The sequence below is a fragment of the Myxine glutinosa genome, chromosome 13 (genome assembly GCF_964187855.1).
Source record: "Myxine glutinosa chromosome 13, kmMyxGlut1.1, whole genome shotgun sequence".
In the NCBI taxonomy this organism is placed as follows: Eukaryota; Metazoa; Chordata; class Myxini; order Myxiniformes; family Myxinidae; genus Myxine; species Myxine glutinosa.
The window spans coordinates 43,854,022-43,866,690 of record NC_136273.1 but is presented as its reverse complement, the minus strand read 5'-3'; the positions used below and the strand labels follow the sequence as shown (position 1 = coordinate 43,866,690).

The following is a 12,669-nucleotide window of genomic DNA, read 5'->3' as shown; positions in this document are numbered from 1 at the left end:
TCATATGTCACGTGGTTCGGCCATCTTGGAAAAATCGAAAAACTTTGCACCTCTATATCTCGGAAAGTGCTGAATAGAAAAAATTGAGACATGGCTCATTGTAAATAACTCTCCATGGGGAATAAAATATGTTAATGATGATGTCATAGGCACCTCCATTATGACGTTATAATTCGACAAGTACAAAACTTCATCCGAACAAGATGAAATTTCTTGAGCATAATCTAGGAATAAATTAGTTTAGAAAAAAAATGATGATGACGTCATCGGTCATGTGGTTTGGCCGCCATATTTGTTTTAACACAAAAGCCTTAAAAACCACTGAAAATACATCCTGGCGAGGGTTTGCAATCTCCGATTGCTCTTTTTCTTGTTTGTATATGTAAAGGTAGGGAGTAAACTTAGGAAAGGAAGAGAATGTAGGACAGCAGAAGGAAAGGAGCAGAGTGTAGTTTGGGAGAGAAGGGGAGGAAGATTGGGACAATATAGGAGTTTGGGGAATAGAATAGAAAGGAAGGAGCAGAGAAAGGAGGGGGGTAAATATATTTTCTGCCATGTTGGCATACAAATTAAATAGATGACTCCAAAGGTGAAGGACAACAGTAGCCGAGTGGAGACAGAAGGGACGGGAATATTGGACAAACCATTGACAGAACTGTGGAAGGGACTTTACGATATATTGAGGGGGTTCCTCATGCAAACAACCTTAAAATAATTTACTGTATGTTGCCATCATTGGCTGGCATTCAGATCAATAAAATAGTTAAACAAGTCAGAAAAAACATGGCAGGATGGAATCCCCAAAAAACAAACAAGGAAGGAAGAATGACAAGGTAGGAATAACACCATATTCCTTTTACGGATCACCATGACATTTTTCCGTCTCATTCCCACAACAAATACTGTCGGACCTTGCAATTCGTTGGGGATACGTTCCTGGAAAGTGCCGCAAATTGCGAAACCGTGAACGGTGAGGCATTGTTTCAATGGAAAAAAAGGGGGTATTGGTTCCCAAATCACAAAAATCCATGACCGTCGATGAAAATCCGTGAATGCATGCCGTGCCATTGCTTCAGTGGGGAAAAGGGAGACAGCCAATTGTACAAAGAGATACGGGCGAGTGTTTTCATTCTGTACAGTAACTCGCGGAGGGGGTTGGGGTGGGAGGGGGGGGGGGGGGGTGACGTGTTATGTCGCTATTGGAATATCCGGTGAAGCTGTTCAGTCTGAATGGCAGGATATCCCGTGGAACAATGTTTACCGTGTGAACGGCGGGATATCACATGTAGCTATTCACATTGTGAATGGGGGGATATCCCACGAATCTCGCTTGGCCGCGAAAGCCATGCAAACGCGAAGTACAGCGCCACGAATGTAGAAGCAGGTCATGATCAGGGCTCGTTGAAGATGTTTTTTTGCACATGTCCAGCTGCTTTGTGCATGGCTGGTGAAAGATGAGTTTTATAACTGTCATGCTCACAGCTCATGGAAAAAAAAAAAAAATCATCTGCGAATAGAGAAGCAGGTCGCAATTTATCAACTGTGAATACGCAGAACCGGCGAATAGCAGGGTCCGATTGTAGTAGCACCTCGGAAGAGAGCGTACCTCCGCCAGGCTGAACAGTTAACGTTTTGTATCCACCGATAGGTCATCTCTGTATTCGGACCTGAACAAAATCTAAATCGGCTTGTTCTTGTCACTTACCCGACTCGTCCACAAAGTTTTGTCATAAGTCGTCCACCACTTTTTGAAATATCATGTTACATGTCGCTTTTGGCCCCATCACTGTTGTGTATGACAAATCACTTAACTTCCTGGATCCCGATTCGGATCTTTAACAAAATTGAATCGATTCGTCTTTGTCACACACCCAACCTGCCCACCAAGTTTTATCCGAATCCATCCACAACTTTAAGATATCGTGCCATATATCGTTTTGGAAAATCACTTGGAAATTCTCAGATCTATACACAAAGAATTAAGTTAAGCACCCCCCCCCCCGTTTTTTTACAACCTCGCACATTACAAGTTTGTTGTCGTCAAAACAGTGTAATATACCCATGATATTGCTATATTTTCTGGAGAAGTGATATTATGGTCACATAAAAACATAACAATCATGCCGTTTTCAATATTTTATTCTGAATAATTTAAGGTGAAATTTTTTGGGAATTTTAGGTATATTCTCACCTCAATTTAAGTATGGAGCTATAGGTCCATCACGGACAGTGTGGATGACGTTTATGTTTTCTAACGTACAGTCATTGTTCTGAGAAGACCTCTAGCGATCTTTGCGTCAATAACGTGTGTAGGACCCACGTGATCGGATCACTGACTCAACCAATCACTTCTTTTCACTTTGATCACTCAATTTCATCAATGGATAATTGCTAATGTCATACCAATCATTATTTGATCTCACATACCTTAGAATATATGCCAATGTATACATATACACAAAGAATATATATTAGGGGGTGCTTACCTTAATTCGTTGTGTAGGGGTGCTTAACTTAATTCTTTGTGTATAGATCGCGATTCAAATTTTCCCCAAAATCTAATCATTTCGTCCTTGTCACATACCCAACTTCACCAAATTTTGGCCGATCTGCAAAAGAGTTGTGTTGTATTTTGGTGCCATTCCTACCTTGTTTGGTCGTTTAAGGTATTCCATCCCTTTTTTTCATTAAAAAAAAAAAATGTTTCTTTTTCTGACTTGTAGTAACTAAGACAGACACCTGTGATGAACCGTTTTTTCACTTCAATTGACCTTAAATAGACCAAAGCGGGTACTCTTGCTGCCAGAGCCCAACATTTTGCATCTCAATCTTGGCCAACTAGAAAAAGTCCTCAAAAATAAACTGCAAATAAATATACAAATAAAACCTTTTATTGGTAACAAAATGCAGGTTGGTTGGTTGGCTGGCAACAGTCAAAAAAAACAAAACTAAAACGGCAGGTTTACAACAACAATCTCAGAAGAACTGCCTCATAAAAGAAGGACAACAATTAGGGCAGGGGGAGGGAGCGGGGAGATTAAAGGTCGTAGCCCACGATTGTTCTTGACGGAGCAAAAAGGCTGATTCCAAGGATGGAGTTTCACCGGCTCGGTTCAACTAGAGGGTTAAAAAACAGAAGTTAGGCTTTAGTGGCTTATCGTGGGGGCGTGTGGATGCAACAAACGTCAACACTCATCACTGAAACAATTGCAGAGTAACTGTCAATGTTGGTGTTTGTAAAGACAAAGATAAGACAATGGGTGTGATCATATGCTGAGACAAATCTGCACAACCATTAGAGTCTCGCGATATATCGATATCCCGGAAATTAGAATATACCGGTACACCGGAAAATTCAATGTGAAAAAAAGAAGAAAAAATGACATAATTCAACGTCGTGACATCGGCCGATATGCCTCCGCCCACGTCGAGTCTTTGCCCTACCTCAGACATTTTGATCTTAATATCTAGTCATTACATATAGGCATAATAGTACAATTTACTGTACTTGTTTTTTTATACAAATTCCATTTCCATTGGAATCACAGTAATAGTTTGAACACCGTTTTAATGTGACCGCTGACCTTTTGACCTCACATTCTAAATGGTTCATCTTTGCAGCATACGACATACTTGTGCCAGATTAGGTTTAAATCCTGTTACCTGTCCAAAAGTTATCACAATTTTTTATTCACCTAACACGACCTCTGAACCTCTTGACCCCAAAATTAAATCGGTTAAGCTTTGCATCATAATATTTACTTGTGCTAACTTCAAATCAAAATCTCTTCCCTGGTTCACAAGTTATCACGGCAACGAAAACCTATCACGGACGCACTGACAACCCAAAAACACAATTCCACCAGGCGACTTCGTCAGTGGAGGCACAAAATTCGGAATATCCACAAAATAATAATAATAATAACATTTTGGTGCATCACCAATAAATCGAAGAAAGGTGTTTGCAATCCTTAAAAACATGATTTAACTGATGTTTGATGCACTCGGTACGCCTGGAACAGTGGAACGTATGACATCAAGACGTACTTTGCCAGGAAGAGTAGGTTTAACTTTTAACCTCAGCAGTCTGCGAGCATTTGCGTTGTCCTTTGTCGTCATGGCCGTTTCTAAAGCAATTGGTTATTTTTCATGAAACGGGTGTGCTTTAGAAAGCATGTGCCAATTACCAATACTGTACATGTCGTCATCGCACGTGCCAATATCAAGCACTGAGCTATATTTATGGACTGTGGCTTTTTACTGAGCTATATTTATATACTGTAGCTATTTACTGAGCTATATTTATATACTGTAGCTTTTTACTGAGCTATATTTATATACTGTAGCTTTTTAATGAGCTATATTTATATACTGTGATATGGATTCGTGACTTCCGTTATTGTGGTTTTCACCCGCAATAACGTGGGTGAAAATATCAATATCTCGCAATATCAAAGATATATAATAAATAATTTATATACTGTGATATTTCACCCACTGGACATGTTTCTGATATTATGTATTATTATTAGTTTCACAAGGTTTATTATTCACGAACGGTTATCAAAAGTTAAAAAGGATAACTAAGTGAAAAAGGAAACGGAATGAGAAGACAATGAGGTGAAGAGGAGGAAGGAGCGCGCACAAAGTCGGAGAAGACGGTGACGTCAGCGCTCCGTAACGAGCCAGGTTTACCGACAGCCGCGAGGGGATTTTGAGTTCCTGGAAGGGACATCCGGCGATAAGAATATTCGCTGGAGTGGAGAAATCTGCGTAGACAGATTTGGGGCGCCGAGTTTCCGACGAATCCTTGCCTCGTCGCATCGGCTCAAGCCAGAGCCGTCAGCCATTTTTGAACCCCGTGCTTCGGACACCGGTGAACGTTTGCTTCGTGTCATCTTCATCCCCAATATCCTACGGTCTGTCGGGCATGGGGGGGTGCGACCGCTTCGTCTCCAATTACGTTGCGGTTTGCTGAGGGAGCGGTGAAGGTGCACCTCTGGAGGGCGCCGTTGTACAGTTTGGCAGGAAGAGCACCCTTGCCCACTGTACACGCTTCGGATATTGACTGGAGAGCGAGATTCGGGCTTCGACCGGATTTCGTTCCATCGACCGCTGGAACGAATCCCATTCGCTTTGGGAAATGTCATAGAGACATTGAGGAGTGTCTGTTCATTTGCTGGCAGAGCCGTGAGTCACTTGACTTTATATAAGATATATATGGAGTGCACTCTGAATGGCCATTTACTGTACCGTATTACCTGGGTGTGATTTATAATACAAGTTTGTTCATTTATTATAATCATTGGTGTGGTTTCACGATTGATTTTCAACACAGGGTAATATATTTTTCTGCTGGGGTTCCTCTCAGGGTTCGGAGGTTTACCGAGACCAGGAGATCGGTGAGGACCCCGTAACAGAAATTGGGGGCTCGTCCAATTGATATTCGTGGGCTCACAATTGGGTCTGCGTCCGGGATATAAAAACTCCTAAATTTAGTCCGGGAAATAATTCCCTAGCATTTCCAGAATTCCCAAATTTGGAACTTTTTCCAACATTCCCAAAAAATTTCGAAAAACAAACAAACAAAAAAAAATTTGTTTTGTTTGTTAAAAATTCCTTGTGTGAAGGTTAACAGGTGTTACCAGTAGTCACTATGGAGTTTGACGCAGAGAAGTTTACAGTGACCCCAAGTGAAGCACAGTTCAGAACGTTAGTAAAATCGGACCTCTGGAAATTGGCCAAACGTTTTAGCTTGGAGGTCCGAACTAATATGAAGAAGGCAGAGTTGCAGACAGTGGTGATACAATCTATGGTGGGATTAGAAGCATGGGAAGAGGTAGCCTGGGATTGGCTACCAGAAGAGCAAGAAAATGTGGAGCTCCGGAAACTGGAGATGCAATTACAGAGCCAGGAAAGGGAAAAAGCACAGGAACGAGAACTCCAGGAAACGTTAGAAGAGAAAAAAAACAGAGCAAAGGAGAGTGGAAAGAACTCCAGGAAAGGTTAAAAGTACAGGAAAGAGAACTCCAGGAAAGGTTAGAAGACAAAAAAGCAGAGGAAAGGAGAGCTGCAAGAGAACTCGAAGCAGAGGAGAGAAGAGCCGAAAGGGAGTTAAAGGACCGTGAATTGGCGCGTCAGCAGGAAATTAAAGTCAAGGACCTGGAGTTAATGAGAGAACGGGGAGAGGTACCATCCCTGCTGACTGGTTCGACACCTAGTCAGAACACCTGGGATGTTGGCAGACATGTGAGGCTGGTCCCACCCTTCAATGAAAAGGAGGTAGCCAAGTTTTTTCCACACTTTGAGAAAGTGGCTCGACAGTTAAACTGGCCTGAGGAGTACTGGTCCATACTAGTGCAAAATGTTCTGGTGGGTAAAGCTCAAGAGATGTATTCGGCTTTACCGATTGACCAATGTGCAGATTACGAGGTATTGAAGAAACACATTCTCAAAGCCTATGAATTGGTCCCGGAAGCTTACCGGCAAAAATGCCGGAATGCCAAGAGGAGGGAGAGTGAGACCCATGTGGAATTTGCCAGAGTGAAGGAAACCATGTTTGATAGGTGGTGTGATTCAAAAGGAGTTGGGAAAGACTTCGAACTATTGCGACAATTGATCCTGGTGGAGGAATTCCAACAGTGTGTCCACGAGGTCATTAAAATATACCTGGAGGAAAGGAAAGTACCAAAGTTGTATGAGGCGGCAACCATGGCAGATGACTATGCTTTAACACACAGGATGAGGTTCCATAACCTAACTTCCCACCTAGAGTTCGCACAGAGAGTTGTGATACATCTGGTGCGGAGAACGAAGATTCAGGGGGGTGGCCTCGAGATGAAAATGAGGACCACTGATACCACGACTTCTAGAAATCAGAAGACTGCGGTTCCAAGACAGACCTATCGTCTGGGGGGCTCGAGGCAGACCGCCGCCCCCATGCCTTGACAGACCACGAGGTTCTCCTCCGGGCCTACTTGCGCTTTTTGCCATAAACCTGGACACATGATGTCCAACTGTTATGCTCTGGGAAAGGAAAATCAGGAGCGGAGTTCGACTAGTACGACTCCAAATGCAATGGCCAGTGGGAGAAATCGCCCTCAAAAGGGTTACCAACCATTTATTTCAAAGGGGTTTGTGTCACTAGATGGAGACCCGACGACCCGGAAACCTGTTAGGGTATTGAGGGACACCGGAGCACATCAATCTTTAATGCTTGAAGGCATCTTGCCATTGTCAGAAGAGGACAACCTGGCGGTAGTTTTGGTGGTGGCCGCAGCCGATATTACTATGGGGGCTCCCAGAGTTACGGCAGCTCCCGAAGGAATGAGTATCAGGGTAGCGGCCGAGAAGGAGACCGCTATTCACCTGACTACCGTGACAAGCGGTCCAACCGGGATTATTACGAAAGTAGAAAGAGTTGAAGCACTGAATGCTGCGGAGCAGCCGAGCAAAAATTCCTACACGGATTAACCGTGAACGCCACGTTCCTAAAGGCGTCCATGTAGTGAACTTTCCTGCACGGACTAACCGTGAACTCTACGTTCCTAAAGGCGTCCATGTAGTGAATACTTCCAGTCATCAACCACCCAACCACCATGGAACCTGGTTTTCATCTCGGCCTCCCGGAAAACGTGCTATCGGTTTGCTGGATTTTGGATCTTTGATCAACCCCTTAACCTTCATTCACAAGAAACTGACAGTAAAAGTCAGAGGGTATTGAGATGGAGTTTGGCTTTGCAGGAGTCCAATGGGAAATTGAACATGTAAAGGGCAGGGACAATGTCGTTGCTGATGCTTTGTCCAGAGTGAATTAACTTTGGAAATCTCTGTGGGTTGTGTGAAATTTTGGTTGCTTTATTTTTGAGATGTGATAATTGTTGCCCACGGGAATTGATGATTTGGATTGTGAATTTACTTTTGTTTTTTGTTAAAGTTTGCATGCAAAGAAAGTTTTCGCTGTGTTCGACCTTTCTTTCTCGAGGGGGGGAAGTGTTATAGATTTAAGACTTCCGTTATTGTGGTTTTCACCCACTGGACATGTTTCTGATATTATGTATTATTATTAGTTTCACAAGGTTTATTATTCACGAACGGTTATCAAAAGTGAAAAAGGATAACTAAGTGAAACAGGAAACCGAAGGAGAAGACAATGAGGTGAAGAGGAGGAAGGAGCGCGCACAAAGTCGGAGAAGACGGTGACGTCAGCGCTCCGTAACGAGCCAGGTTTACCGATAGCCGCGAGGGGATTTTGAGTTCCTGGAAGGGACATCCGGCGATAAGAATATTCGCTGGAGTGGAGAAATCTACGTAGACAGATTTGGGGCGCTGAGATTCCGACAAATCCTTGCCTCGTCGCATCGGCTCAAGCCAGAGCCATCAGCCATTTTTGAACCCCGTGCTTCAGACACCAGTGAACGTTTGCTTCGTGTCATCGTCATCCCCAACATCCTACGGTCTGTCGGGCATGGGGGGGGGGGGGGGGGGGGTTCGACCGCTTCGTCTCCAATTACTTTGCGGTTTGCTGAGGGAGCGGTGAAGGTGCACCTCTGGAGGGCACCGTTGTACAGTGTGGCAGGAAGAGCACCCTTGCCCACTGTACATGCTTCGGATATTGACTGGAGAGCGAGATTCAGGCTTCGACCGGATTTCGTTCCATCGACCGCTGGAGCGAATCCCATTCGCCTTGGGAAATGTCATAGAGACATTGAAGAGTGTCCGTTCATTTGCTGGCAGAGCCGTGAGTCACTTGACTTTATATAAGATATATATGGAGTGCACTCTGAATGGCCATTTACTGTATCGTATTACCTGGGTGTGATTTATAATACAAGTTTGTTCATTTATAATCACTGGTGTGGTTTCACGATTGATTTTCAACACAGGGTAATATATTTTTCTGCCGGGGTTCCTCTCGGGGTTCGGAGGTTTACCGAGACCAGGAGATCGGTGAGGACCCCGTAACAACTGTAGCTTTTTACTGAGCTATATTTATAGACTGTATCTTTTTACTGAGCTATATTTATATGCTGTAGCTTTTTACTGAGCTATATTTATAGACTGTAGCTTTTTACTGAGCCATATTTATATACTGTAGCTTTTTACTGAGCTATATTTATATACTGTAGCTTTTTACTGAGCTATATTTATATACTGTAGCTTTTTACTGAGCTATATTTATATACTGTAGCTTTTTACTGAACTATATTTATACACTGTAGCTTTTTACTGAGGTATCATTCAGGCACTCGACTGCTACAGACGTTTAATGGTCGTCAACTATAGTCTTTGGAAATTACCCTTTTCGAACAAAGTAAGCGAAGGACAAAACTGAACCCCTTTTTCTCTCTTTGAGTCAATGACATGTACGTCATATATAAATACGTATTGGACCATTACGTATTTTTGGAACCTCCGTAAAATATATTTTTCATCATCAATGTACCGGTACGAGCCCGATATATCAATATCTGCGGAAAATAAATAAATAAATATCGATACCGACAGAGCTCAACAACCATAAAATTAACCATAAGAGCAAAGACATGCCACTTACTGTAGGATGAGAGGTCAATTTCATCAGGCAGCTCCCCAACGTTGACCTCAAAACGATCCTGCACATCATTGAGAATTTTAGCGTCACCCTCGTCTGACACAAACGTGATCGCCAAACCTTTAGTTCCAAATCGTCCTGCTCTGGCAACCTGTCCAAGAGAAGCGGCACACCAGAGGAGACATTTTTGAAACAAGGGTCCATCTGACTGCCACATCCACGAAGTTGTGAAGGTGTGCAATGTTTAGAGGCATCATTCTAATGTCAAAAACATGAATGATAAGTGAATGAAGAACAAGTAAAGATACATTCAAAGTACACCGCCCCCATGCCAAATAATTATATATCCTACAGCGCGGCATTGCCTGGGCGCCTCAGGCGCCCGGCAATACTGCAGTGCAGCTCATAGAGGCTGCATTGGGAGGGAGAGGTGTACAGTAATTGATTGATTAATTGTATAATTAAAATCAATAAAAGATTATCACAAAATATTTTCTTAATCAATTGGCTAATAGCATAACTAAACCACTAGAGCTTCATCCGAAGATGTTTTTAGAAATTTAATTAAATAACTCATTAAAAAAATTAAATAATTAACTTATTAATCAATAAATAATTAATCGATGAATCAATAAATAATTAATCGATTAATCAATAAATAATTAATCGATTAAATGATTAATCAATAAATCAAAAATATCCTTGATAGCCACATCACTTGGTCACTGTCATGTCCAAATATTAGCTTCCCAGCTCAAAAGGTGCCTGAGATATTAGCCAAATGAGAAAGAAAATAAATAAATGATTAATAATGAAAATAAATAAAATGGAAAAATTAAATTATTAATCAATTCGGTCACAGAACACATAAGCCACCACCATTTCATCAGAACCTGTAACTGAAATTTTTTTTTTTTTTTTTAGTAATTAATCGAATAACTAAATAATTAATCGATTAATTGATGAATCAATAAATCAAAAATATCCTTGATAGCCACATCACTTGGTCACTCATGTCCAAATATTAGCTTCCGAGCTCAAAAGGTGCCTGAGATATTGGCCAAATGAGAAAGAAAATAAATAAATGATTAATAATGAAAATAAATAAATAATAATCATAAAAATTAAATTATTAATCAATTCGGTCAGAGAACACATAAACAAACCACCACCATTTCATCAGAATCTGTAACTTACAAAAAAAAAAATTTTTTAGTCATTAATCGAATAATTAATTAATTGATTAGTTAATAAATCAAAAATAGCATTTGCAGCCAAATCACCTGGTCATTGGCATGTCCAAATATCAGCTTCCTAACTCAAAAGGTGCCTGAGTTGATGGTCAGAAGAGAAAGAAAATTTGATAATTAAATAAGTACTTAATTAATCGCTAATAATTAAATAACTCATCAATTAATTGATTAATCAAAAAACAAAAAAACATATGTCACCCACAGGGTGAACCGTATCTTGCCAAAATGTGAAAATTCCGTTTTTTCGTCATGACGTCATCAAATGACGTCATAGCGTCAAACTGTTTACAGATCTGGGAAGCACTCATCAAGGGCATTCATATGAGGTATTACTCGATATGGTACCTACGATTTCAAAATTTGACCTTGGGGTCAATAATTTTCGACCTCCAGTGCTAACCATGAAGGTCAAGGCCGATCGCCACCAAAAACTAATCAGCTGAGCGCCGGACCATATACTAGATTCCCATGAAGTTTGGAGACGATCCGATCAAAGTTACTCAAAAAATTAGTGTTTCGTCGACCTCCATGATTGACCACAAAGTGACCTTGACCTTTGACCTTGACCTTCAAAATTTTGTGTGCTGAAGGGTATCTCTATAGGACTCTGATATGCGAAGTTACAGGAGTTTCCAATAATAACTGTGGTCTACAGAGTGATCTAAACGTGAAAAAAAATGATTAACCACAAACAAAAAAACAAAATGAAAATTCCGTTTTTTCGTCATGACGTCATCAAATGACGTCATAGCGTCAAACTGTTTACAGATCTGGGAAGCACTCATCAAGGGCATTCATATGAGGTATTACTCGATATGGTACCTACGATTTCAAAATTTGACCTTGGGGTCAATAATTTTCGACCTCCAGCGCTAACCATGAAGGTCAAGGCCGATCGCCACCAAAAACTAATCAGCTGAGCGCCGGACCATATACTAGATTCCCATGAAGTTTGGAGACGATCCGATCAAAGTTACTCAAAAAATAAGGGTTTCGTTGACCTCCATGATTGACCACAAAGTGACCTTGACCTTTGACCTTGACCTTCAAAATTTTGTGTGCTGAAGGGTATCTCTATAGGACTCTGATATGCGAAGTTACAGGAGTTTCCAATAAAAATAACTGTGGTCTACAGAGTGATCTAAACGTGAAAAAAAATGATTAACCACAAACAAACAAACATACAAGCTGACTAATACATCTTGCAAAAACTTCGTTTTGGCAAGATAAAAATACAGTTTTTGACAAAGGACTTGCTCACTATTGTGCCGAAATTTCAGCTTCCTAGCTCAAAGTATGGCTGAGATATCGCCCGGACAAACAAACAAACAAGAAAGAAAGAAAGAAAACAAACAAACAACCAGAGTGAAAACTGAGTACTTCCTTTCAGCGTGCGTCACTGCCGAGCCCCCTTCGGTGTCCGGCAGTGACGATTTGCAATGCCTGGAGATGGCATAGGAAAGGAGCGGTGTACAACAATGCAGATGTTGGTAAAGACTGAATGTGTCATTGATGGCAAAATGAGCTAACCCGATGGAGGTAGGTGTCGGAATCCTCAGGCATGTCATAATTGAACACAATGTTCACTCGCTCAATGTCCATGCCACGCCCAAACAGGTTTGTCGCAACAAGAATGCGCCGCTGGAAATCCTTAAATTGCTGATACCGAGACAACCTGTGGATGGAAGATTGGAAGGTCAATGCTCCTGCTTACCATCAAGTTTTGTTCTACATTTAGCAAGGCTTGCAATTATACAGGATGCATTCAGTACCCTAAAAGGGTTGGCGTCAGGAAGGGCATCTGGCCATAAAAACATTGCCTCAAAAAGAGAACCATGCCAATTACAACTACATATGGGCAGG

At 41.5% G+C, this 12,669-nt stretch overlaps 1 protein-coding gene across 6 annotated transcripts in view; it reads right to left on the bottom strand.

Moving 5' to 3' along the window:
* Positions 1 to 2,875: 2,875 nt before the first annotated feature.
* LOC137438884 (spliceosome RNA helicase Ddx39b) overlaps positions 2,876 to 12,669 on the bottom strand; it is a 28,509-nt gene continuing 18,715 nt past the window's right edge. For all 6 annotated transcript variants that reach the window (XM_078767389.1, XM_068134332.2, XM_078767390.1 and 3 more), the window contains exons 9-11: positions 12,337 to 12,481; positions 9,557 to 9,704; positions 2,876 to 3,117 (exon numbers count right to left, since the gene is read on the bottom strand). In XM_078767389.1, the coding sequence (XP_078623515.1) occupies positions 3,101 to 3,117; positions 9,557 to 9,704; positions 12,337 to 12,481 (310 nt within the window). In that variant the 3' untranslated portion in view covers positions 2,876 to 3,100. The remainder of the gene's footprint in view (positions 3,118 to 9,556; positions 9,705 to 12,336; positions 12,482 to 12,669) is intronic.